Source organism: Schistocerca cancellata, chromosome 9 (genome assembly GCF_023864275.1).
Source record: "Schistocerca cancellata isolate TAMUIC-IGC-003103 chromosome 9, iqSchCanc2.1, whole genome shotgun sequence".
In the NCBI taxonomy this organism is placed as follows: domain Eukaryota; kingdom Metazoa; phylum Arthropoda; class Insecta; order Orthoptera; family Acrididae; genus Schistocerca; species Schistocerca cancellata.
In genome coordinates this window covers 139,907,448-139,932,464 of record NC_064634.1, presented here as the reverse complement: position 1 = coordinate 139,932,464, position 25,017 = coordinate 139,907,448, and the positions used below count along the sequence as shown (strand labels likewise).

Genomic DNA, 25,017 nt, shown 5'->3' with positions numbered 1-25,017 from the left:
GTCGGGAAATCAATACGGTGAAAGGAGTTCACTGAGCAGATATATTAGCTACATATCTCCAAGGACTTTTTGTTACATGACACATTTGCAGTTGGAAAACCAGGTACGTTAAATTAGGAATGTTTGTAAGATACAGAATTTTCACTCTCTATAAAGCCTACCAAATCAGAATGTACAGAACAACTTAGAGATAATAATGAGAAAATCTAGGATTTGCATTTATTCTCTTCATTATATATGCGGCGTAAGGAATGACGACATACAGTATTGCAAAAACAGTAATAAAAACGTGGGTGGTCCTACGTTTGCTATAGCGCTATGCGAAGTCAATCAAGAAGTCAATGTTATGACTTAGCATGACCATCCACAAACAGCCTGTTTTATTTTCCATGTAAGACGTGACCAGGTTCGCATATTTCTTGGGCTGATTTTTAGATCACTCCTGTCTCCGCATGGTATGTTTTAGTTAAATTCTAAAAAAAATCATTAGTTTCGATGTGAAAATCCAAGAGAGAATTCAGCCGTTGCAAGCACTGTCATGATATTCAGTACGTATTTCCTTTAACATTTATTTATGTGTTACTGTTCGTTGCTTTTGTCTGGGCTGGTAACAACGCGCCTGCAAGATTTTTATAATACTGCCGTTGTAAGTGTTTCCATAAATAAGCGTAAGGCCGGTATTACACTATCAAATTTCTTTGTCCAATATTTGATCAAAGATGTGATCCAATATTCCGTCCAATATATTGGACAAAGATCTTTGACGTAGCGCTAGAAGGGGTATTACACTATCATCAAAGTTTTCGTCAAAGTTCAAGATGGCTGACAAAAACAAATTGTTGTTATTAACTGCAGCAGCTGCTGCTTGTGCTACAATTGCTGTGAGTGCACAATCACATGCGATACAGAAGCGGGTGAAAAAAAGGAAACGTACCTGGGTGAAGCCGTGGGTTTCACGACGAGACGAAAAAAGCATTCAGCAAAACTTGTTACGTGAGCTAATAGTGGAAGACGTAAAGTCATACATCAATTTTTTGCGAATGGATGAGCATACATTTCAGTATGTTCTCAGTGAAGTGATTCCTCATATCTCAAAACACAATACGCACCTAAGAACTGCTATATCTGCAGAAGACAGGCTCACAGTAACACTACGATTCCTTGCTACAGGAGAAAGTTACTCTAGCTTACAGTACAGCACTCGAATTCCACAATGCACATTAAGTAAAATAATACCTGAAACTTGTGAAGCAATTTATAAAGCACTAAAGGACCATTGTCTGAAGGTAAATAAATGTTCGATACACTTTATGTTCATGAAGATAAATTGTTATTACTTTATTTATGTAACTTTATTTACATGGCAAAATACAATTGATGTGTGATACCACAAAATTAATAGAGATGTATGAAGCGGATGAGACACTTTACAATGTGAGGCACCCTGATTATAAAAATAGATTAAGAAGATTGGAGAGATACAAAAATAATACACACATATATATTTATATTTATAACATCGAGTCTTCATCCTCTATTCCAGCCTGCTGCAAGGCAGCCTGGATATAACCTGAGGTGGACGGTTGTGCTTGTTGTGCCCGGGCTGTCGCATGCAGCAAATCCCACCTGTCCATTAATGTCCGCTGCAGACTGTGCGCAGTGACAGTGGTGTATTCCCTGCCGCCCACCTTCTCCATTTCACGCAGTTCTGCTGCGATGTGGGCGCCAAGGGTGCCGTAGCGGTCTTCTTGGACAGGCATGGATCTGGCAGCATCAGCCACAGCCTGAAGTGTCTTGGTGGCCTCCACCATTACATTTGTGGCCACGTCAGGCGTGGCTCTCCTCCTTTTCGTGGGAGGCCGCTCTTGACGCAGGGGCTGTGGCTGAGCCTCGCTACATGCGACAGGCTCTTGTACCGCATGCTATGAAATAAAAGAAAAAAGCTATTAGTTACGTACCTCTTTGCTTGTTACGTACTTCCTTGCACATACATAAATCTTATTTATTTACAGGTACCCACAAGCAGAGGAGAGTGGGAGCAAATTGCAGAGGATTTCGAGAAGAAGTGGAACTGTTATAATACAATAGGAGCAATGGACGGAAAGCACATTCGTATTAAATGTCCACAAGCTAGTGGATCTCACTTTTTCAATTATAAATCCTTCAACAGTATCATTTTATTTGCCATGGTAGATGCTTCCTACAAATCTTTGTATGTAGATGTAGGAACTAATGGGCGTGTTGGTGATGCTGGAGTGTTTTCAAAAAGCAAACTACGTGAGTGTCTTATTGACCGATCTATGCTCAACATTCCTGATGGCAGGAAGCTTGGGAACACAAACATTACAACTCCAATGGTAGTACTGGCAGATGACGCTTTTCCACTGAGTTATAACATTATGAAGCCATACCCCTTAAAAGGAATCACAAAAGAAGAAAAGGTTTTCAATTACCGACTGTCACGAGGGAGAAGATTAGTGGAGAGCAGCTTTGGCATTCTTGCAAGTCGTTTCAGGATTTTTCTTACTACTATTAATCTGCCTCCTGAAAAAGTTACCACAATAACACTGGCTGCCTGCACATTGCACAACTTGTTAACTGAGAGAAGAAAACACTTGTACACTCGTCAGGAAACAGTGTCTGCCGTAGTAGGAGACTGCACTTATCTTGAGACACAAAGCATTGAGGACCTACAGCAAATGGAACCAATTGCTTGCCAAGCTGCTTCTGGACGTACAGTACACGGGAGAGCAGTTAGGGAATACTTTAAGACATTTTACAATGGCGCTGGGAAAGTGCCCTGGCAAGATAATCACATTTAGTAACGTAAAATGTAAACAAATGTACATACCGCACTCATCTCCTCATATGTCGGAGTGGCACGTTCACTTCCCGTTTCACTTTCAGGGCTCTCCAGGTTGCACAAACTATCGTCGGCCTCAGTAGACTGGTCGAGGAATTTAAGCATCTGGAACCAGTACACTTGTGGTGTGTACGCCGCCTGCGCACTGGCTCCACTTTTGCTTTTATGCATCTGCAATATTAATAATGAAAGTAATTTAAACTACTTGTAGGTTACGTAAACATTATTGTATGCTTCAAGTCACTGCAGTGAACAAATTAATGCTAATGCTAATCATTTGTATGACATGTAAACTTTACTTGCATAAATAAATATAAATGAATATGTCAATACGTACTTTTGCTTTCTCGCACGCGTAGCTAGTACGGAGGCCATTGATCTTCCTCTTAATGTCTTCTACCGTACAGCCAGGCCGTATGTCACGGCTAATGACCTCCGCTATATTTTTATAGCTCTCCAATCTTCTCAATCTATTTTTGTAATCAGGGTGCCTCACATTATAAAGTGCCTCATCCGCTTCATACATCTCTATTAATTTTGTGGTAGACGCCACACACCAATTGTATTTAGCAGCCATGTTTATAAACACAAAAGATGACAGAACGCTCCAGCGATGCTGGCGCTCCGCGTGGTAACAAGTCGCATTGCAGTGAACAGAAGACAAGCGATTTCTTTGATCAAATGTACGGCCTCGTCCTACATTTGATCAAATATTGGACGACATTTGTCAAAGATCCCTATTACACTATCAAAAATCTTTGACAAAGATATTGGACAAAGATATTGGACAAAGAAATTTGATAGTGTAATACCGGCCTAATATAAGTGTGTTTGTCGTGTTAAAGAAGGTAAAACGGCGCAAAAAGTATATGTTTCTTCTCGCGTCAAGAGTCACAATTTCAGACTTAATTTTACTCACGATAATCGTAAGCAAGGATTCGATAGTTTCTTTTTCGTTGTATCTATTGCTTTCTTTATTGTAACTAGCGGTCAAGCTTAATAAAATCATATTAAATAGGAAAGACTTCCTAAAGCTCTGCAAAATTGTATGTACTTGGTCACGAACCAGATTTCGGCTTCTTAAGCCATCTTCAGATGACAACTGAATAACGCAGGCACAGACAAAATTATGTGTGACTTACACAAACATTACTTGTGCAGAAATATAAAATGGCGCAGAACGTCTGCACACGAAAATTTTTGTCACAAAGAAACAATTAAATTAACTAAAAAAGGGAGGCGAGAAAGTTTTTTACGTGGAGATAGATTTAACAGCTGACGAGAAATAAATTGAATTTACAACTTGAATTTAGTAGGTCTACTAATAACGAATACTTAATTTAACAAAGGGGAAATAGGAACTGAGTCTGATCACTTAATACTGAGCGGGAAAACAACAAACACATGAAACAGAATACTATTAAGTCACCAAACTCAGTTTCCTTTCTGTTCTTTGTTAAATAAAATTTTCGTTGTAGATACTAGATTCAAACAGTAAATACAGCTTCTCTCTCATCACTTATTAAATCTATCTCCACATAAAAAAGCTATGTTCCTCCCCTCTTTGAGTTACTTCTTTACTTGAATTACTTCTTTGTGACTAAAAATGTAATATACTACTGGCCATTAAAAATGCTACACCACGAATATGACGTGCTACAGACGCGAAATTGAACCCACAGGAAGAAGATGCTGCGATATGCAAATGATTAGCTTTTGAGAGCATTCACACAAGGTTGGTGCCGGTGGCGAAACCTACAACGTGCTGACATTGAAACGTCCCCTTTGAACAATTTTACATGTGAAACGTCCACTTAGAACAATTATACAAGCCTGTGCTTAACCTGACACACAATATTATTTAGCGCAACGCAATCTGACTTTCAATAACCCCTACAAAACAATGGCCCTGACTAACTTTAACCTATACCTTTTACAAATCACTTACCTCACAAAAATCTTCGCTACTCAAGCTACTGCAAAACAGCCACTACTGCCAGCTAAATAAAAGATTCAAACTACTGAAGGTACTAACTACTGATAGGGATAGTTAGCAAATGAAAGATATTAATAGAGAACAAACAATGTATTTACCTTAATATTCATAATTGACATTCAGTCTTACAGATTATCAAAACTCCGCCATCTCTCTCCCCACGTCCACCACTGCTGGCGGCTCACCTCCAACTGCCCAACGCTATCTGCTGTTCACATCCAGCTATAGCAGTTCATGACAACAATGGCAGGCAACAATGCAAACTAGCGACATACTGCACACAGCACAGCCAGTGATTTTCATACAGAGAGCGCTACGTAACGTTGCCAATAAGAAAACATAAACAGCAAACTTACAACATGAGGAAAGTTTCCAACCGATTTCTCATACACAAACAGCAGTTGACGAGCGTTGCCTGGTGAAACGTTGTTGTGATGCCTCGTGTCAGGAGGAGAAATCCGTACCCTCACGTTTCCGACTTTGATCAAGGTCAGATTGTAGCCTACCGCGAATTCGATTTATTTTATCGCGACATTGCGGCTCGTGTTAGTCGAGATCCAATGACTGTTAGCATAATATGGAATCGGTGGGTTCAGGAGGGTAATACGGAACGCCGTGATGGATCCCGACAGCCTCGTATCACTAGCAGTCGAGATGACAGGCATCTTATCTCCATGGCTGTAACGGATCGTGCAACCACGTCTCAATCCTTGAGTCAACAGATGGGGACGTTTGCAAGACAACCACCATCTGCACGAACAGTTCGGCGACGTTTGCAGCAGGATGGACTATTAGCTCGGACACCATGGCTGCGGTTATGGCAAAAATGGCTTTGAGTACTATGGGACTTAACATCTATGGTCATCAGTCCCCTAGAACTTAGAACTACTTAAACCTAACTGACCTAAGGACATCACACAAAACCCAGTCATCACGAGGCCGAGAAAATCCTTAACCCCGCCGGGAATCGAGCCCGAGAACCCGGGCACGGGAAGCGAGAACGCTACCGCACGACCACGAGCTGCGTACGACTGCAGTTACCCTTGACGTTGCATCACAGACAGGAGCGCTTGCGATGGTGTTCTCAACGACGAACCTGGGTGCACGAATGGCAAAACGTCATTTTTTCGGATGAATCCAGGTTCTGTTTACAGAATCATTATGGTCGCATCCGTGATGGCGACATCGCGGTGAACACACATTGGAAGCGTGTATTCGTCATTGACATACTGGCGTATTACCCGGCGTGATAGTATGGGGTGCCATTAGTTACACGTCTCGGTCACCTCTTGTTCGCATTGACGGTACTTTGAACAATGGACGTTACATTTCAGATGTGTTACGACCCGTGGCTCTACCCTTCATTCGATCCCTGAGGAACCCTACATTTGAGCAGGATAATGCACGACCGCATGTTGCAGGTCCTGTACGGGCCTTTCTGGATACAGAAAATGTTCGACTGCTGCTCTGGCCAGCACATTCTCCAGATCTCTCAACAATCGAAAACGTCTGGTCAATGGTGGCCAAGGCTATCATTTGACTCCTCTCTACTGCGGCATTCCTACTAGCAGATCGTGAGGTATATTTTTAAAGTGCCCAACAAACGTCGGCTGGTGGCACTGGCAGTACTGCAGAACCAACAGGTCTTACAGGAATGCTTTGTCATTTTATTCATGCTTGTGTCAATGTTGCTCCCTCTCGTGATCACTCTACAGGAGGGCGCAAAACAAGAGGTCTGTAACAGCATAAGAACAATTAGCTGTTTCGGATCGCATTCAAATTTCATCGAATGGTTTTGAATGGCCCTTGTGGTTACATATTGTCCACCAGAGTAAAATTGCGCTCGCAGTACACCCAAAAGGGTGCGACCACATTCAGTTGGGTTGCTAGCGCACGATGTCCTTAGAGAAGGGCTGAAGCGTTCGTGGGATGTTAGCGGTGTCAAAGACTGGCAGGAAGGTCGTCCTGTTGCTGTCGCTTTCGACCGCAAAATGCGTGGCATGGGAATTATAAAGGCACATTTGCATGCCGAGCGTGGGTTTCCTCGGAAACGCGAAATATTAATTAAATAAGTAATCAGTGACAAATAAATAAAGCCTATGGCACACAACTGCAGCGCTGTGTCGCTGATAAAACAAAAGCACAATTACGTTACTCTAATGTTTGATTAAGAAAAGAGAGCTCTGGTAGAAGTGGTGCGAGAAGCACGTATTTTATTCTATTGTCTGGCACACCGCCATATTTCATGTTATAGAAGAATACTGCGAGTTGCAACCAGACTAGGCACTCGATTCTGTAAAGAATTTATATTTATAAAAGTAAGTAGGATTATGAACTGTAGGCTTATTCATTGAATATATCCGATTTAACTAACTGTGTAACTTTTTTATGTTTAGTAGACAATCACCTCTGTACGACGTATTGGCATGGCTGGCAAATTATTGAAATATTGAGATTTAGATTATGAGTCCGCACCTACCGCAGCAGTCTTTGGAAACGATTTATTTACGAAGTCCGATTATTTCAGTTTTATTTCACGGTCAACTACGAGTAACATTGCCTTTACGAGAAAGCCATTGTCAAGCGTCTGATACCGAATAATTAAACGTCCACGTTCCAGATAAGCAAATACTTATTACAATTACAATCACAATCACCATCATACAGATAGAATAAAATTAATATTTAAATAATATGATTTATTTTATTTATTTTATATTGGCGACCATGACAGGACGTTGTTCAGTTTGTCATTTGTTACATTGTTCTCTTTGTTTCATGTGAAAAATCAACTTTCTGGACCTGGACGTGAATGTATGACAGATAACAAAAAAATCTGAAGATATTTTCCAATTCTAAAATTTTGCGGGAAGACGCAATGAAACTTTCAGCAAAATAAGGTAAGACGCAGCATCTTTGCATTAGCAGGCTTGACCAGACGTATAATTCAGTGTATTAGCTTTTCAGTAGATTCTGTAGTGTTTCTTTCGTGCATAACAGTTTTCAGTGATAAATTTCATTCTCAGTACTTTTCCTTAAACAATAACGTATGCAACAATACCAATACACGAGTGTACAATATGGCCGACTTCTGTACGATACGTAGTAACATGGCCAGCAGCCATTACCAATAATCTCAAATTCAGTTTATATTTTTAAATTAACAGACAGCCATTGTTGCTACGAGCGATTCATGCTCAACTGCATTTTATTTTAAAATCAGTGTCAAATATTTTCTTGAAACATATATCACGTGTGGCATGGTAATAACTAGAAATCAATACGCAAAAATGGAACAGCAAAGACGTACTATTCAGACGCAATCCGACTCGGACGAGAGACAAATGTTAGAAAATGACTTTACGACAGCAACCGGTAGTGACGATTTATCAAACACTGACGCAAGTGTTGACGGAAATTTTGGCAATAGGCCGTCCACTACAAAAATTTCAAAGTCTCAGTCAGAGCCCATGTTGATGCATGACGTCACGTCTAATGACGCGACGGGGGCACAGACCTTGCAAACAGTAAACATTGCCGACATGTTACAAATGCTAATGAAACAAAACGCTGAAAACATGGCAACCTTACAGACACAAAATGACGCAATTAAATTTGACCTCATAGCACTCAAGACAGGTAATGACACTTTATGTAAACGTGTGGAACTTATAGAGGCCACACTGACCAAACAGATGACTGAACACAGTACTAAATTTTCCCAGCTTAATACGAGACAAGAAAAGACTACAACTGACGTAGCACTTTTACAGACACAAGTAAAAAACCTTAATGTCACGTGTGAAGTTCTTACTGAACAAATTCAAACATATCCTTCAGTACATGACAACCTTGAAAAACGAATTACTGACGTACAGAATAAATTTGACAATGTTGAACAACACCTGACTGACATCTTACAATCTGATGCCACAGCTCATTTTCAAAATATTAATAAAGAATTTCATGATTGGGTAGTGAACAAAGACAAACATTTTGATAGATGCTTACGTGAAAATTTACCAACAATTGTGCACGACTCCGTAGCGCAATACATTACTAATAACAAACAGCTGATCAGTGACGCAGTACAATCCGTCACTGCACCCATGAGACAATTCACCGATCGACCACAGTCTGAATGTAACGAAAATATCAGTCAAAATGCACAGTTCAGGAACCAATATACATTCGAGTATGACACACACATACCGCACACGACAAACACACAAGAACAAAACACACCACGACTACAACACATACCACGATGTGCAAACACAAACACAAGCTATTATCGTGGTAAACCACAGCAACATTATCGTAATTACTCGCCAGCTGAACATACCAGTAATTACAATGGAATAAATCCATATCACAATACGAAGGAAGAAGAAAGCTTAATGAAACACAGGCAATTTCAGATTTTTATCCCAGAAAAACGAACCATTCATCCGGTGATTTTTCTTAAATCTTTTAGTAACGCATTTCCACGCACTTGGAGTGACTGGAAAAAGATTTCATATATTGTCGGTTACATCCAAGGCGATGCAGCTGTCTGGGCATACAGTCAAGCTGACGTATGTACCACGTACAGTGAGTTTGAGCGTGCTTTTCTGAACAAATTCTGGTCGCAATCCGTCCAGGAGCGACTCAGAAGACAAATTTTAGAACCTGAAACCTTTAACAGTAAAAATGGCAACTTACGCAGATATTTTGAAAAATACTTGAACATGGGACACTTTTTAGACGAACCAGTCGCAACGCATGATATACTCCGTGCGTTGAAGGCCAAATTGCCTTTCAACATTAAAGAAAAACTCCTACATATCCCGGATGACGATTCAGATTATTTTTTAACAGCCTTAGATTCGGTTGACATGTTACTTGAAGATCAGCGCTTCGCGCGGCAAAACAGCAGCCACAATGTTTACACTAGTGGTATGCAAAACATGCAGGCTTGCCAACTCAATTCTGGCGCGCCCACAGTTGGATACGCGGTACAGCAAAAACAGCAAACTCACATGCCGTTTCAATACGAAAATCAAAATCAACACGCGTATTCCAATACAAACGATAGTTACAACAGTAATAACACTTCATGCGGCAATCCATACAAAAGGCACCGCGGTAATAACTACAACGGTAACAACGGATACAAAGGCAACAACAAAAACACAAACAGAAATAGAAATAATAATAACTACGAGCCAAGACAGCATCAAGGTTGGACTCGTAACGATCAGTACTTCCATTCAAACTCTGCTTTACCACAGCAGCCACCAGGACAAAATTGGAGCATACCTTACGACCAACAGGTAAGTTATAATGCGCAACAGCAACAACAACCGCAAAAGTTTGGAGATCATAATAGGCAATATCCGAATGTGAATATAATAGAAATGACACCTGATGCACAACCTCAATCTGTGTCAGTACCTAGTACAAATGCTAATCCGACAAACTAGAAACAGTCACTTCTATGCCCCAGGTCGTGGCTGAAGAATTCTTGCGGGGCGACTGCAATGTTAATCAGTTATTTGACACCACACTTGAACAACAGAATAATGATATGCCGAATAATTCTAAACAAAAATTACCTGTTTTATTTATAAGATACAACCACAATGAGAATATATCAGATGAACTTTTACAAGACAGTACACAATGTCGTTCAAACACAAATGAAATTGTTTTAGCATCTACTACTGGTGTAGTAGGTGGGATTCCAACTACTATTATCCTAGATACAGGTGCAGCTGTGAGCGTTTTGTCTTTTAATTTCTATAAAAAGATGTGTGAATTGGAACCTGTGCCTGAGTTTCCTGCCCAAAACTGTAAAATAACTACTGCACTAGGTAATAAGTCACGTAGGGTTACGAAGCAAGTTTTTGTAAACATTAAAATAGGTAATGGAACCGTACAATGGCCATTCCTGGTTGTACAAAACCTTGTGACAAATTGCATATTAGGAATAGATATTATGAGCGAGAAGGACTCTATTATAGACTTCTCCAAAGGTAAATGTATTTTAAATGATAAAGGCAGTGTAATTATTATTGATTTGGACAGGAGAACTCTAAAGCATGACAAACACTGTACAGGGTACAAGGTTCAGTTAGTACTTGACAATGACATTCAAGAGATGCAAACACACTCATCTGACACAGAGCTAATGGACTTGAAAACATTGCTTGATCATAAGATAAGTGAAGCTACAGCTCTCAGTGTACATGAACGTATAAAACTACAGGAAGTGTTATCCAAATATTTACAAGTTTTTACCAAACGATTAGGTGTTATCAACACGTATGTGTACAAGATTGAAGTTAAGCCTCACAAGATCTTCTACCACAAGACATATAACATACCGTTATCTCAACGACCTGCTGTGTGGCAAGAATTAAAACAAATGTTTGACTGGAAGGTCATTGAACCATCCACCTCACCTTATTGTAGTCCTCTACTTGTTGTCAAAAAATCAAATGGAAGCATTAGGTTAGTGTTAGACGCACGAGCAATTAATGAAATAATTTTACCGGTTCACACAAAACCCGAAAATTTAGAAGAGCAATTACAGAAATTTCTAGATGCAAAATATTTTTCCACAATAGATCTCGCTAATTCGTTTTGGCAGGTGGGTATCACTCCTGATTCACGGAAATATACTGCATTTATGTTCGGGGGGCGAACCTATCAGTTTTGTGTTCTACCTTTCGGACTGAATGTCAGCTCTGGGGTATTCATTACAGCCCTGGATACCGTGCTTGGCGACGATTTAGTTGAGACAGTCGCACACTATGTAGATGATATACTGATAGCTACACAGTCTTGGAAGGAACACGTTGGCACACTTCAAAGAATTTTAGAAAAATTTGCACAAGCTGGAGTCACAGCCAATCTTAGAAAATCAAAGTTTGGTTGCAGTGAGATAAAGTATTTAGGACATATCATTAATTCGCAGGGCATACGTCTGGATCCCAGTAAATTAGATGCTATCAGAAACTTTCCTAGCCCTCATACTAAAAAGCAGTTAAAATCATTCCTTGGGCTATGTTCATTTTTCAGACGTTTTTTGCCACAACCACTTTTGAATAGTAAACATCTGCTAAATCTACTCAGAAAGAATCAAGTTTGGATCTGGTCGGAACAGTGCCAGAATGACTTTAATACAATTAAACATGCTTTAGTGGGTGCAAACTTATTGAGCCATCCAGATTTCAATTTAGACTTTTGTATGACTTGTGACGCTTCACGAACTGGCTTGGGATGTTGCTTATTTCAAGTTGTAAAGAATAAAGAAAAGGAACAGATAAGAATTATTGGGTTTGCAAGTCGTACTCTAACTGAATGTGAGCGTACATACTCCACTACTGAGTTAGAAACACTTTCCATAGTATGGGCATTCAAGAAATTCAATTATTATTTATTTGGAAAACATACAGTAATTTACACCGATCACCAGGCCCTGACATTTTTGTTAACTTGTAAACTTGTACATCCTAGACTATCACGATGGGCAGTTACACTTCAGAACTACTCTTTTGAAATTAAGTACATAAAAGGTAAGGACAACACCATTGCAGACGCTTTGTCTAGACTTCCACAAGGTATGAATGATACCAACAGTGACTTAGAAAATATAAATGACTACAGGATTCTCTTAATGCAAGACAAGCAGTATCACCAATATTATATTGATATGTGCAGAAACATGGCTAAATTACAAAAATCTGACCCTCACTGGTATAAGATAATAACATTACTGCTAGAAAAACACAATCATCCTTCGACTATGTATTACAAGTTACACAATGATGTGTTATTTTACTGCCGACATCCAAATGCTACTAACTGGTGTGTATGCATTCCCAAGGAGTCTGAACGTAATCTAATTTGGCACACACACTTAGTTTGGGGTCATTATGGGACGAAAAAGTGTTTGGCAAAGCTCAGCACATACTGTTATTTTAGCAATATGAGAAGAAAAATTTACAGGGAACTGAAAACATGTGTCATATGTCAAAAATCAAAACCTCAGAATTTATCCACAAAAACAGATTTACATTCTATTTTACCTAGTAAACCCCTGGAAATTCTGTGTACTGACATCAGTGGATCGCATCCAGCAAGCTCTGGAGGCGTCAAATATATATCTTAGCTTTTTACGATATATTTTCTAAACATGTCAAACTTTATGCTTTAAAATCCGCCACTGCAAGTGCTATAATACGAAGATTCTCAAGTGATTACCTGACGCACGTGGGAAAACCTAAAGCAACTCTGTCAGATAATGCAGCATACTACTCTGGGTACAAATGGAGAAATTTCTTGAAGGACAATAACATTAAAAGTATATTTATTTCGAGGTTTAGTCCACAATGTAACGCGACTGAGAGACTTTTTCGAGAATTAAATCGATTCATGAGGACCTATATTTCATCAAAACATACTAATTGGTGTCCTACCTAAGTCTTTTCGAAGACGTACACAATAACTTAAATATTTATGATACATATTACACACCTAACGAGATCATGTTCAATTGCAAACAGAACGATCAGTGGATAGAACCATTACCTAAGTTGTCAGACAAGGAAATCACACCTGAACAAAAAATAAAAGAAGTATTGACTACGCTGACACATCACGCTCAGATACGAAACAAACATCACAGAAACATAATAAAAAGAAAACAAAAATTCGAGGTAGGAATGCTTGTACTACTTCGTACTCATCATAAATCTGTAGCACTCAGACGACGCAACGCTAAGTGGCGTCTGCTATATGAAGGACCTTATATAATTGTTAACATACCGCATCCTGGTGCGTATCTGTTACAACATCGTAGAACTAACAAAATTATTGGGCTATACGCACACCGAGATCTTAGAGCATTTCATGCTGAATAATGTCAAAGTCATACCCATCGAAATATTGCTAAGCAACTCGAAAAACTCTGTTGTTACAACACAGATAATAAGTGGTGTAGAAATTTTCATTTCAGCGGTTCCAGAGTCGCAGTTGAAGGCAGAAGAACTCTTCTTTCAGCGCGCGCCACCACCTGGAAGACGGAATATCAAAATAAAATTTATGATTACGTAGCAGTGAATGATATATTAATTTTTCACGGAACATTTGTTATTGTAGGTACCACTGACTTGGTATGACACCTGACGAACCGACAGACGTCATCTGTGAAGCGATCTTTTACTTTGAGAAATAGATTAGACGCACATCTCTCAACACAAAAAGCATCTATCAGTAGTCAAGGCCACACAGACACTCTACACACACGCACAAAACGCGAGGAATCGAACATTTTTTCTCTCTTACTATTTTGAATATTTATTGAGTAGTGAAAACGCCTGGTCTTGCCTACTGATGTAATGAATGTTGTGTCTAACCTATCTTAATTTCAGATCACATCACGTGACACAATGTAATAACCTATAGCTATGTAATGATGATGCAAACATGTTTATGTGCAACTGTATTATGTTTATGCTAAGAAAATATGTGACGTGTGTATATATAATTACTTTTTTTTTAACTTATGTATCATGTAACTGTTACTATGTAAAAAATTTGAACAAAACGAGTGCCAAAAAGACATTGCATAGTGAACCTCTGTTCACGGACATTAACGAACATTACTAACTCTGCAACTACGCAGAAACCTATGTGAAAGAAACGGTTAATGCCATTCATTATGCAGCGTATCTATGTAAACGCGATGAATGATTTCTTTGATTAATAACTACGAACATTTAGGTGAGCTATATTCAGCAAAAAACTGAAAATGTGAAGGGCATAATTCGTGCATCGTCTAGTGACATTACTACAGTACCTAACTTCAAGATGTTAACTGGATTAAATGGACACAAAGTGCTTGTCCAGAAAACAACACGACGGGTGGAATAATTTTGGTTGGAACTTCAGAGAATGAAATGTTCTCGAAATGTGACGGACACTCTTACCTGGACTGTCCAAGGATCGACGCCAGCTATGTGCCGTCCGAGGTTCTGCAACCAAGCTTCCACGGAATGTAAAAAAAAAAAAAAAAAAAGCGAACTGCACGTGGACCAATTACTCGACGGGTCACATCTGATCTGTAATGAGCAATGCCTTTAGTCACAACGAACTGCATCACAACGACTGTAATGGAAATGGGAAATGGACACGCTTATGTATTAATCACGTTGTTATACAACGATGTTACTGTGATCAAAAAAACTTTACCACGACGATACTAACCTGTAAAAAAAAAAATTATTGTGCAGCAGATGAATATGAACTGTAATAACGACACGATGTGTATAGGTCAACGCACCTGAAACATATGGACATTTTTCTTTGAAGTATTTCAAAACAATACTATGTAACTAAGAACATTCAACAATCTAAGTTGTATTGTGTTATAACAAATATTGTAAATTTAAAACTAAGTTACCTGTCATAGAATGTAGTCTTCATATGTAATCTTGGTTGAATATTTTCTTTGTGCAACGACTGAGAAACGCGCGCACACGAACAATATGAATTGCAATACTGTGCCGCGTGATCTAACTGTACGATATAACGGCAGTGCCGGAGTCACACAGACGCTTCTGCGCATGCGCGCACTCTATCTGCCAACATAAGAACTTTTACGGCGCACCCGCGTCATTCAAATTTTGTATATAATGTGTATAATGTAAGTCATGTAAATAGTTGTAGATAACTTAGATTTTCTTGTGCCTTTAGGTGAATTGCTCGCCTGCAGGTGTGTCCTTTCGCCTCGCAATTCAGGGGGCAATATAAAGGCACATTTGCATGCCGAGCGTGGGTTTCCTCGGAAACGCGAAATATTAATTAAATAAGTAATCAGTGACAAATAAATAAAGCCTATGGCACACAACTGCAGCGCTGTGTCGCTGATGAAACAAAAGCACAATTACGTTACTCTTATGATTGATTAAGAAAAGAGAGCTCTGGTAGAAGTGGTGCGAGAAGCACGTATTTTATTCTATTGTCTGGCACACCGCCATATTTCATGTTATAGAAGAATACTGCGAGTTGCAACCAGACTAGGCACTCGATTCTGTAAAGAATTTATATTTATAAAAGTAAGTAGGATTATGAACTGTAGGCTTATTCATTGAATATATCCGATTTAACTAACTGTGTAACTTTTTTATGTTTAGTAGACAATCACCTCTGTACGACGTATTGGCATGGCTGGCAAATTATTGAAATATTGAGATTTAGATTATGAGTCCGCACCTACCGCAGCAGTCTTTGGAAACGATTTATTTACGAAGTCCGATTATTTCAGTTTTATTTCATGGTCAACTACGAGTAACATTGCCTTTACGAGAAAGCCATTGTCAAGCGTCTGATACCGAATAATTAAACGTCCACGTTCCAGATAAGCAAATATTTATTACAATTACAATCACAATCACCATCATACAGATAGAATAAAATTAATATTTAAATAATATTATTTATTTTATTTATTTTATAGAATCAACGTCTCAAGGAAAGGGGTTGTTTCATTGACGATCTTTTGCCACGCCCTGAGGCCTTTTCGTGTCGATTCTGAACGGCCTGAAATGTTTTTCTCAGTCACACATAAGAGAACCGCGTGATTTCACTGCTATGTGTCGCTGTTCTAACCTCCATAGGGGAGACGTCAAGACAAAGGTTGAAATGTAGGTAAAGAGGAGTGCGACGGACGTCCCATCGTGTTACACGTCCAGGGTGATGTAGGGCAGAATTGTGGTGAAATCTGGTGCCAATGTGCCATCATTAACCCACTTGACATCACCCATGAATTTCCGAGTTCTGGCTTTTCCTCGCCACGTGTCGACATCTGGCTGTTCGAAGCGTTGCCGAGCCCGAGGGTGACGTCACAGGGTGCAGTACTTTTGCATCATTCCAGAGCAAGGCCAGAGGCACTTTCCAGCCAAATTTCAAACTTATGCGTCGCAATGGGAGACAATTACTGGTTTTCGAAAAAGGGATGCTTTACTTTTGTTGCGCAGCTTAAGTATGCGTTCTAAGTTTGTTTTTTGGCGCATTGCACACATAACGCTTATCCTGAGTATCATCTATAGAAGAAATAAGAAAGTAACTATATATATTAGAACAAATAAGCCCTCGGTCACAAACATTAAGTCTAAATTGACCAGGTTTGGACGCTACTATGAGCGTCGTCTTCAGAATTAAACTAACTGTTCTAAAACATATTAGGTATATGGCTCTGAGCACTATGGGACTTAACATCTACGGTCATCAGTCCCCTAGAACTTAGAACTACTTAAACCTAACTAACCTAAGGACAGCACACAACACCCAGCCATCACGAGGCAGAGAAAATCCTTGACCCCGCCGGGAATCGAACCCGGGAACCCGGGTGTGGGAAGCGAGAACGCTACCGCACGACCACGAGATACGGGCATATATTAGGTATATAATACATTAATAAAATTAAAGTTTGTACTGACTGGAAAGAGATGCAGTACTTACAAGTCACATTTTAAAAAATCTAAGCCCGAAAGGCGCCGTCATGAATAGTTGTAAATAAGATGGCGAGCCGCTAAGGGCTGCTCGTACTTGAGTGAACAAGGGTTGCAACAAGGTTGCAAGGGTTGAAGACGACGCTCATAGTAGCGTCGAAACCTCGTCAATTTTGACTTAATATTTGTGACCGTGGGCTTATTTGTTCTAATATAATTCTGACACGGTCACTGAACTTTAGCAACTATGTTCAAAGTTTTAAGTAACTATATAGTTAATGAGGCATACAGGGAGAGACGGTGAGAGAGAGGGGGAGGGAGAGCACTATAAACACTAGCAAAAACTGAAACCGGTGAATGTATATAATAATAGAAGCAAAAACATTCCACTAAACATGGTTCCGCAAGCGAGTGGTTTGCGGGATAATTGGTGATGTGTGATCACGAGTCACCAGTGACGTCTGTATGAAATATTGTCCTTGTTGGCACAAATGTATTCGAAATGAAAACATCTTGATTTGTCGCCATCTAATTGGCTTCACATTTCATCTATGGCCAGTGGTTTGGGAAATTGAATATTGAGACACCGATACATATTTCTGGTGGTATAAGGGCACACCATTCCGTTATAAATTACGAATGCCTCAGTAATAAATAACTTTATTACTCTGCACAAACAACTGCACAGAAGACTTCATACCATATCCTACTAAGTCGTCGTACAAAGCGAAATACACAATCTTTAGTTCTCTCCCCCATCCCCCCTTCATGTCGTGTCCTTTAAACGTTCTGTCGCCTGTCGTAAACGGCTCGCCACAGAGTTCTCACGTCGTAGAAACTGGTTCTTTGGCGTGGAAATTTGCAAACTCCCAAGAACTAAATAGAGACCCAACTCTCTGATGTGCAAGGCGTTCGACATCGTTCCTACTTGCAGAGGGTTCCAACTAATTTGGTGAATGAGGAAATTGGCTGGAAAATACAACTTTAATTAAAATGGATTCAGGTTTGGCAATGGGATATGGTCTCTAGAATTTACTTACATGCAAGCCAACAGCAACTTTCACTGACAAGAGAAACTACAGACATACAGGGATAGTAAACAACATACACTATATGATCAAATGTATCCGGACACCTGGCTGAAAATGACTTACAAGTTCGTGGCGCCCTCCATCGGTAATGCTGGAATTCAATATGGTGTTTCCCGCGTTTAGCCTTGATGACAGCCTCCACTCTCGCAGGCATACGTTCAATCAGTGCCGGAAGGTTTATTGGGGAATGACAGCCCATTCTTCACGGAGTGCTGCACTGAAGAGAGGTATCGATGTCGGTTGGTGAAGCCTGGCACGAAGTCGGCGTTTCAAAACATCCCAAGTGTGTTCTATAGGATTCAGATCAGGACTCTGTGCAGCCCAGTCCATTACAGGGATGTTATTGTCGTGTAACCACTCCGCCGCAGGCCGTGCGTTATGAACAGCTGCCAGATCGTGTTGAAAGATGCAATCGCTATCCCTGAATTTATCTTCATCGGTAGGAAGCAAGAAGGTGCTTAAAACCTCAATGTACGCCTGTGCTGTGATAATGCCACGCTAAACAACAAGGGGTGCAAGCCCCCTCCATGAAAAACACGACCACACCATAACACCACCGCCTTCGAATTTTACTGTTGGCACTACACGTGCTGGCAGATGACGTTTCACCTGGCATTCGTCATACCCACACCCTGCCATCGGATCACCACATTGTGTACAGTAATTCATCACTCCGCACAACGCTTTTCGACAGTTCAATCGTGCAGTGTTTACGTTCCTTACACCAAGCGAGGCTTCTTTTGGAATTTATCGCCGTGATGTGTGGCTTATGAGCAGTCGCTCGACCATGAAATCTAAGTTTACTCACCTCCTGCTTAACTGTCATAGTACTTGCAGTGGATCCAGATGCAGTTTGGAATTGCTGTGGGATGGTCTGGATGGGTGCCTGTCTATTACACATTACGACCCTCTTCAACTGTCAGCGGTCTGTCACTCAATAGACGAGGTCGGCCTGTACACTTTCGTGCTGTACGTGTCCCTTCACTTTTCCAATTCACTGTCACATCGGAATATCGGAAACAGTGCACCTAGGGATGTTTAGGAGTGTGTAAATCTCTCCTACAGACGATGACACAAGTGACACCCAATCACCTGACCACGTTCGAAGTCCATGAGTTCCGCAAAGTGACCCATTCTGCTCTCTCACGATGTGTAATGACTACTGAGGTCGCTGATATGAAGTACCTGGCAGTAGGCGTCAGCACAATGCACCTAATACGAAAAACGTATGTTTTTGGTGGTATCTGGATACTTTTGAGCACTTAGTGTACACGATTATCAAAAGAACTTAAGGGGTCCCTGCATTTCAAAACGTTGGAGAGAGCTGAAGTTACATCACAAAGAGAGCTGAATCCATGAGGTAGCGTTAGAGGTGAGAACTGGGGTTGTTTGCGATGATTGCTTGCCATATGGTTGAGTGTGCCTTCTCACCGCAAAAACACGATGTAGTCGCACTCTTCGATATCAAACGGTTGCATCTATGTACGATCGATATTTCTGCCTTGTGTTCAAAGAAAACTATCACCTGACTGAAAGGGACAAGTGTCGAGAGTACATCGCAAAAGTGTCGGGATCTTGTTGCTGCAATCATTGGTCGGAAAAGAAGTCGGAAAACGGAATTGGAACGGCTTCGCTGTGAGGCTTTATTGACTTAAGACTGTCCGGACACTTAATGAACTTCCGACCTCAAAAAATATGGCTAACACCAACTGCAAGGAGGGGCAGTGGTCAAGGACTACATTTCGGGACTTAAAGAACAGACAATGCTTTTTAGCCACACAGGTTTCTCATCTCGCCTTCATGCAACAGCCGAAAAACAGTCATTTCTGTAGCACTGCGCCTCGTCTAAGAAGAAGAGCAGTTTGAATTTTTCTCTCTGTTTAACGGCTATTGTCTTCTTAAGCAAATAATCATATTCAGCCAGGTGATCGCATCCAAATTTAGGATCCAACGTATTGTTCCTCAATATGTCAAGGAATGTATCTGTTACGGTCACTTATCTCTGCGATTTTTTAACAAGAGGAAAATTTGCATTAAACGTTTGGATAACTTCAGAATAAAATTGATAACGTGGTAATAGGTTCATGAATACGTCAGACATTGAAAGTGGCTCGTGAATCTGCAATTATATATAGATTTTCAATTGTTGGTGACCTCTCGTGAACGCACATGTGCGCGTCCCTAAGCGTGACCAATCTTGCTAGGGTCATGGTGTTACAAACCGAACGGAACGTGTGAAAATCAAAGTCGACAGGCACTGCAGAAATCGTCGTAAGTAATATGCCAGCGGTATCGAACTAAGAGCAGCATTCGTTGGCGCAGAAATCGTTGATGCCTGTCTCAGTAAGAACTTATTTAAGGCCGGCGGGATCACACATAGTACACAGTTCCCATTAAGAGAATGGCCCAGTTACAGTGGTATATTATAAAAGTTTGGTTTATATTATTGACAACGAATCGTACATTAACTTACAGGTGAACTAACGTAGTTTTCCTACACATCCAATCTAAAAACAAATTCTTTCCACACTTTGGCTAACAGCTTCAGAGTAATGGAAGCAATGGCCTTTTCAATTCTGTATTTCAACTCTGCAAATCACTGGGTAATGGCAAAACATAGAAACGATCTCTTATGAAGCCCCAAAGGAAAACAGTCGCATGGAGTGAGGTCGAGTGAATGTGGAGGCCAGCGGAAAAGAATTCTGTCGTATTGACCATTATGACCAATCGAACGGTCTGGGACTTCGACGTCTCATACATAGAGATGCCAATGGGGAGTGGCCCCACCTTGTTGCCAAATAAAGTTTTCAGGTTCACCTCATAACTGGAGAAAGAGCCATTCCTGTAACATATACAGATCAGCCACCTCTGTCACAACAGCTGCATCCAAATGAAAACGGTCCATACCTTTGAAGTTCGGACACAGTGCAGAAATTGTTTAATTTTGAGGAATATCTTTGGTACTGAACACTTTTAGATGAATATTCTGACCCCCCAGATACGAACATTACGAGTGTCTAACTTCCAATTATATGAGAAGTTGCTTCACCTAACATCACACAATCAAGTAGTTATCTTTCCGTTTGCAACACTTCACTTGTAAAGATGTAACATACACTGCAGGTATATGGTTCTAAATCATGTAACAACTGTTACTGGTGTGGATGCATGTATAAACATTTTCTTAAAAACTTCTGCACTGTTGTATTTGGCAACTGAAGTTCAACGTTAGCTTTCCAAACATACTTCTTATGACTACGAAGGTTAGATGCTCTTACATGGTTAGCATGCTCTTCAGACACTTCTGGTCGTTCTGTGCCTTTCCCTTTACACACCCATTTGGTCATTTTGAATTTACTATTCATTGCCGTTCGTTTTTGACACATGGGGAATCACAGTTAAATTTTACACGAAACAGATTCACTCTTCGCAAGCTGGAGGAGACAAAATTCTTTACACTCAGGAGTCGACATTTTGCAAGCATGATAACAACGAAGTAGTACTGGCTTATTGAGTTACTCTTTAACACTCTACAACTTCTACCTCTGATACTTTTAAAATTTATAACTGGGACATTATTTTCTGGACACCTTGTACACACAGAGCGTATGCAAATTGCCAGTGCCAGAACAGCATGCCACCTGCGTTGTACTGTGGCGTTCAGTGCATCTGAACTCGAGCAGGGCGTAACACTGTGTAGTGAGCACACTGGACTACCTCTCCACAATGGTGTCATTGTAGGCTATAGCACTTATAGCTCCAGTATCATCTGACAGTAGAATATCTGTGCCGATTCTGACTCAAAGAACATTTATGAATCAAATTTCCAGGATGCCAACCCATAATCCAATTACCAAGTTTCCCTAACCAACAATTCTCATTTCCCTATGTCCAGAAATTATATTCTACTTAAGTACAATGAAAACAAAAATGAAGAACAAAGCTGAGCTATTTAGAAAACTTAGAAAATTATAGCAAAGGAAATTTTAATTTTAACAGAAGAAAACCACAAAATTCTTAAAATTTATTCAAATTCTATAACATGAATAAGCTGATCTTTATTTACTGTTTTACCTTGATAAACAAAATGCAAATTTACAAGTTCATCTAATTTATCATCATCTTTTTTAAAGGTTTTAATATACCAATTTGGAAGAGTAATTTTATATTTTTCATCTAAAAGTAAAAAAGTTAATCACCAAATTTAGTAGATAAAAGTTCAGCTTTTGAAATTATGTAAAGTTATGTTTTTCGTGTTCTGATAATTTTGTGAGTACTTCTGAACAACCAGTACTGTAATTATTAAGCTCACTTGATAGATTTTCAGTGATAGCATTCATGGACATTGTATTTACATAGATAAAATTAAGAATAAAAAAATTTAAAGTGTTTGAAGAAAGGTACAATGTTTCCCTCTTTAAACTTTTCAGTTTTTGAAGAATTAAAGTTTTCAGTTTTTGTCTTCCCTATTTTCCTGAAAACATTTCAAAAGGAAATGAAAACAGGACATTAAAAGTTCTTTAAATTTCACTAATTTTCTATTCATTTACTCAATTAAAATTTTTCAGTAAACATTCTGTATTGGGAATCATAAGTTAACATTGATTCTTCTAATCATATTAATTAAACAAATGGGATTGAGAGACTTACATTTACATCATTATCTAGTTGAGTTTTTCTATAAGAATCTCTAAAAGAATTGTAAGCATTTATGAAGCTATTTGATGGATCAAGATTTCATACTTCTTGAGGTAAAACTTCATTAACTCCATTTCTTACATTTTTAACATAGATATTCTGTAATTTAACGTTATAAAATTAAGAAGAATCAACTAATTGTTTTGTTTCGATTACTTTGGAGAAGAACAAAAGTAAAGCAAGGCATATCAAATACTATAGAATTATAATAATCAGTGTTACATTGTTCAAAATTTCTTTTCCTCTGTAAATCAGCACATTCAATTCCTCGTAGTTCAAAGAAAGAAACTGTAATTTTTGGATTTTTATAGTCTTTCTTGTTCTAATTTAAGTAAATATTTTTGTTCATATTTAACAACAGGAACACGATTTTCCATCTTTTTATATAATTTTATCTTTTTTTGGACATGTAGGATTATCGTTTTCTAGAGTACAACAAAGAACAGAATTATTTTAATCTTTTCTACAACTCCAAGAAAATATTATTGTTAAATAGCCTTCCAACAAAAATTGTTATAACGTTAGAACATCAATGAAATAATTCTAATGGAAAAAGAAATTCATTTTGTTAGATTTAAATTTTTCCTTTTTTAATAGTAATAACATCAAACAATTTTAAAACATAATTATCAGTTAGTTTAATATTTGATTTACTATCATACGCAGAAAAATCAGTTGCATTTCTGTGAATAACATCAAAAGTCATTTAAAATTGTGAACAATTAGGATGACTCCAACCATCAATAATATTAAAATTAATTTCTGTTTCCTTGTTAGGAAGATTTATATTATTTTTTGTTTTCTCATTAACAGGAAATCAGTAAAACTGCTAACTCTAGATTTAGTTAATGATATATTAAGAGAAAAACCATTGCTTCATTTTTTAAATTACTGTTAAATTAGCACCATTAAAGTCAGTCAAATTCTTGTTTCCAAAGTTATAATTACTTCTAAACTTTGAATAATAGTGACAATGAGAATTTTTATAGGATGATCTCATTCATAAATTATTGGACCTCCGAATTTAGAATAAAGTTTAAATAAGCAATAATATTATTTTCTAGATAAAAATCATCATCATGATTAACAAATATTCCATCATCCAAATTCAAATTAATTTTAATTAATTCAAATGGAATGATTTTAGGAACATCCTTAGTACCAGATTTCTCATTTGCATTAATAAATTCATTATTAAATCCAAAAACTCTTGCAATATTATACTCTTTTATCTCTCTGTAAAATTTGAAGGATAATGTAGCAAATGTTGGATTAAAGGTGAATTTGATTTTTTAACAGTAGATATGACAAGAAAAATTGATGAAGGCAAATATAGACAAAACGTTAAGAATTGTTTAAATGTTGAACATAAATTTTAATGTAACTATTAAACACGAATGTGAAACATAAAGGTTAAATATAACCTGTTGAAAGTAAATGTAAACATAAATCTTAAATGTAAAATAGAAATAAATGATTATATCATTTTATTCTTAATAAATGTCTGCAAAATACAATCCCAAAATTGTTAAAAAAGCCAAACAAAATAATAAATTAAGAGAAGAATTAAAATAAGAGTTTACAAAATGTAAAAAACAACCAAGAACAGAACATGAAACATTTTCAATATAAAGTAACCAGTTATCGATACAATACTAAAAGATAACCAAGGAACTGAAGGATTGGGAGTAAAAGGCTTCAAAGCAACTGAATTTAATAGAGAGACTGAAAAACTAATGATTGCTTTTTAATCGACATTATTTAGAAGAATTTCATGATATTCCACTACATGAAAGGTTTCAGATAAACTTCCTCAGTATGATTGCACGTTAAGTGAATCAGAAATAATTCGATTATTACAGAACCATG

The 25,017-nt window shown here is 38.6% G+C and overlaps 1 protein-coding gene across 1 annotated transcript; it reads right to left on the bottom strand.

Moving 5' to 3' along the window:
* Nucleotides 1-1,279: 1,279 nt before the first annotated feature.
* LOC126100853 (uncharacterized) lies at nt 1,280-3,440 on the bottom strand. The gene is made up of 3 exons (XM_049911522.1): nt 3,201-3,440; nt 2,852-3,034; nt 1,280-1,922 (listed from the first exon to the last, which is right to left on the bottom strand). The coding sequence occupies exons 1-3, from the start codon at nt 3,438-3,440 to the stop codon at nt 1,512-1,514; spliced, it is 834 nt and encodes a 277-aa protein (XP_049767479.1). The 3' UTR covers nt 1,280-1,511.
* Nucleotides 3,441-25,017: the final 21,577 nt, after the last annotated feature.

Bases quoted from the DNA above. Each gene is read 5' to 3' on its own strand.
- LOC126100853 (XM_049911522.1), bottom strand. From the start codon at position 3,440: ATGGCTGCTAAATACAATTGGTGTGTGGCGTCTACCACAAAATTAATA. The intron at 3,035-3,200 runs GTACGTATTGAC...TTAATATTGCAG, and splicing joins ACGCGTGCGAGAAAGCAAAA to ATGCATAAAAGCAAAAGTGG. The intron at 1,923-2,851 runs GTATGTACATTT...TTTATTTCATAG, and splicing joins CATATGAGGAGATGAGTGCG to CATGCGGTACAAGAGCCTGT.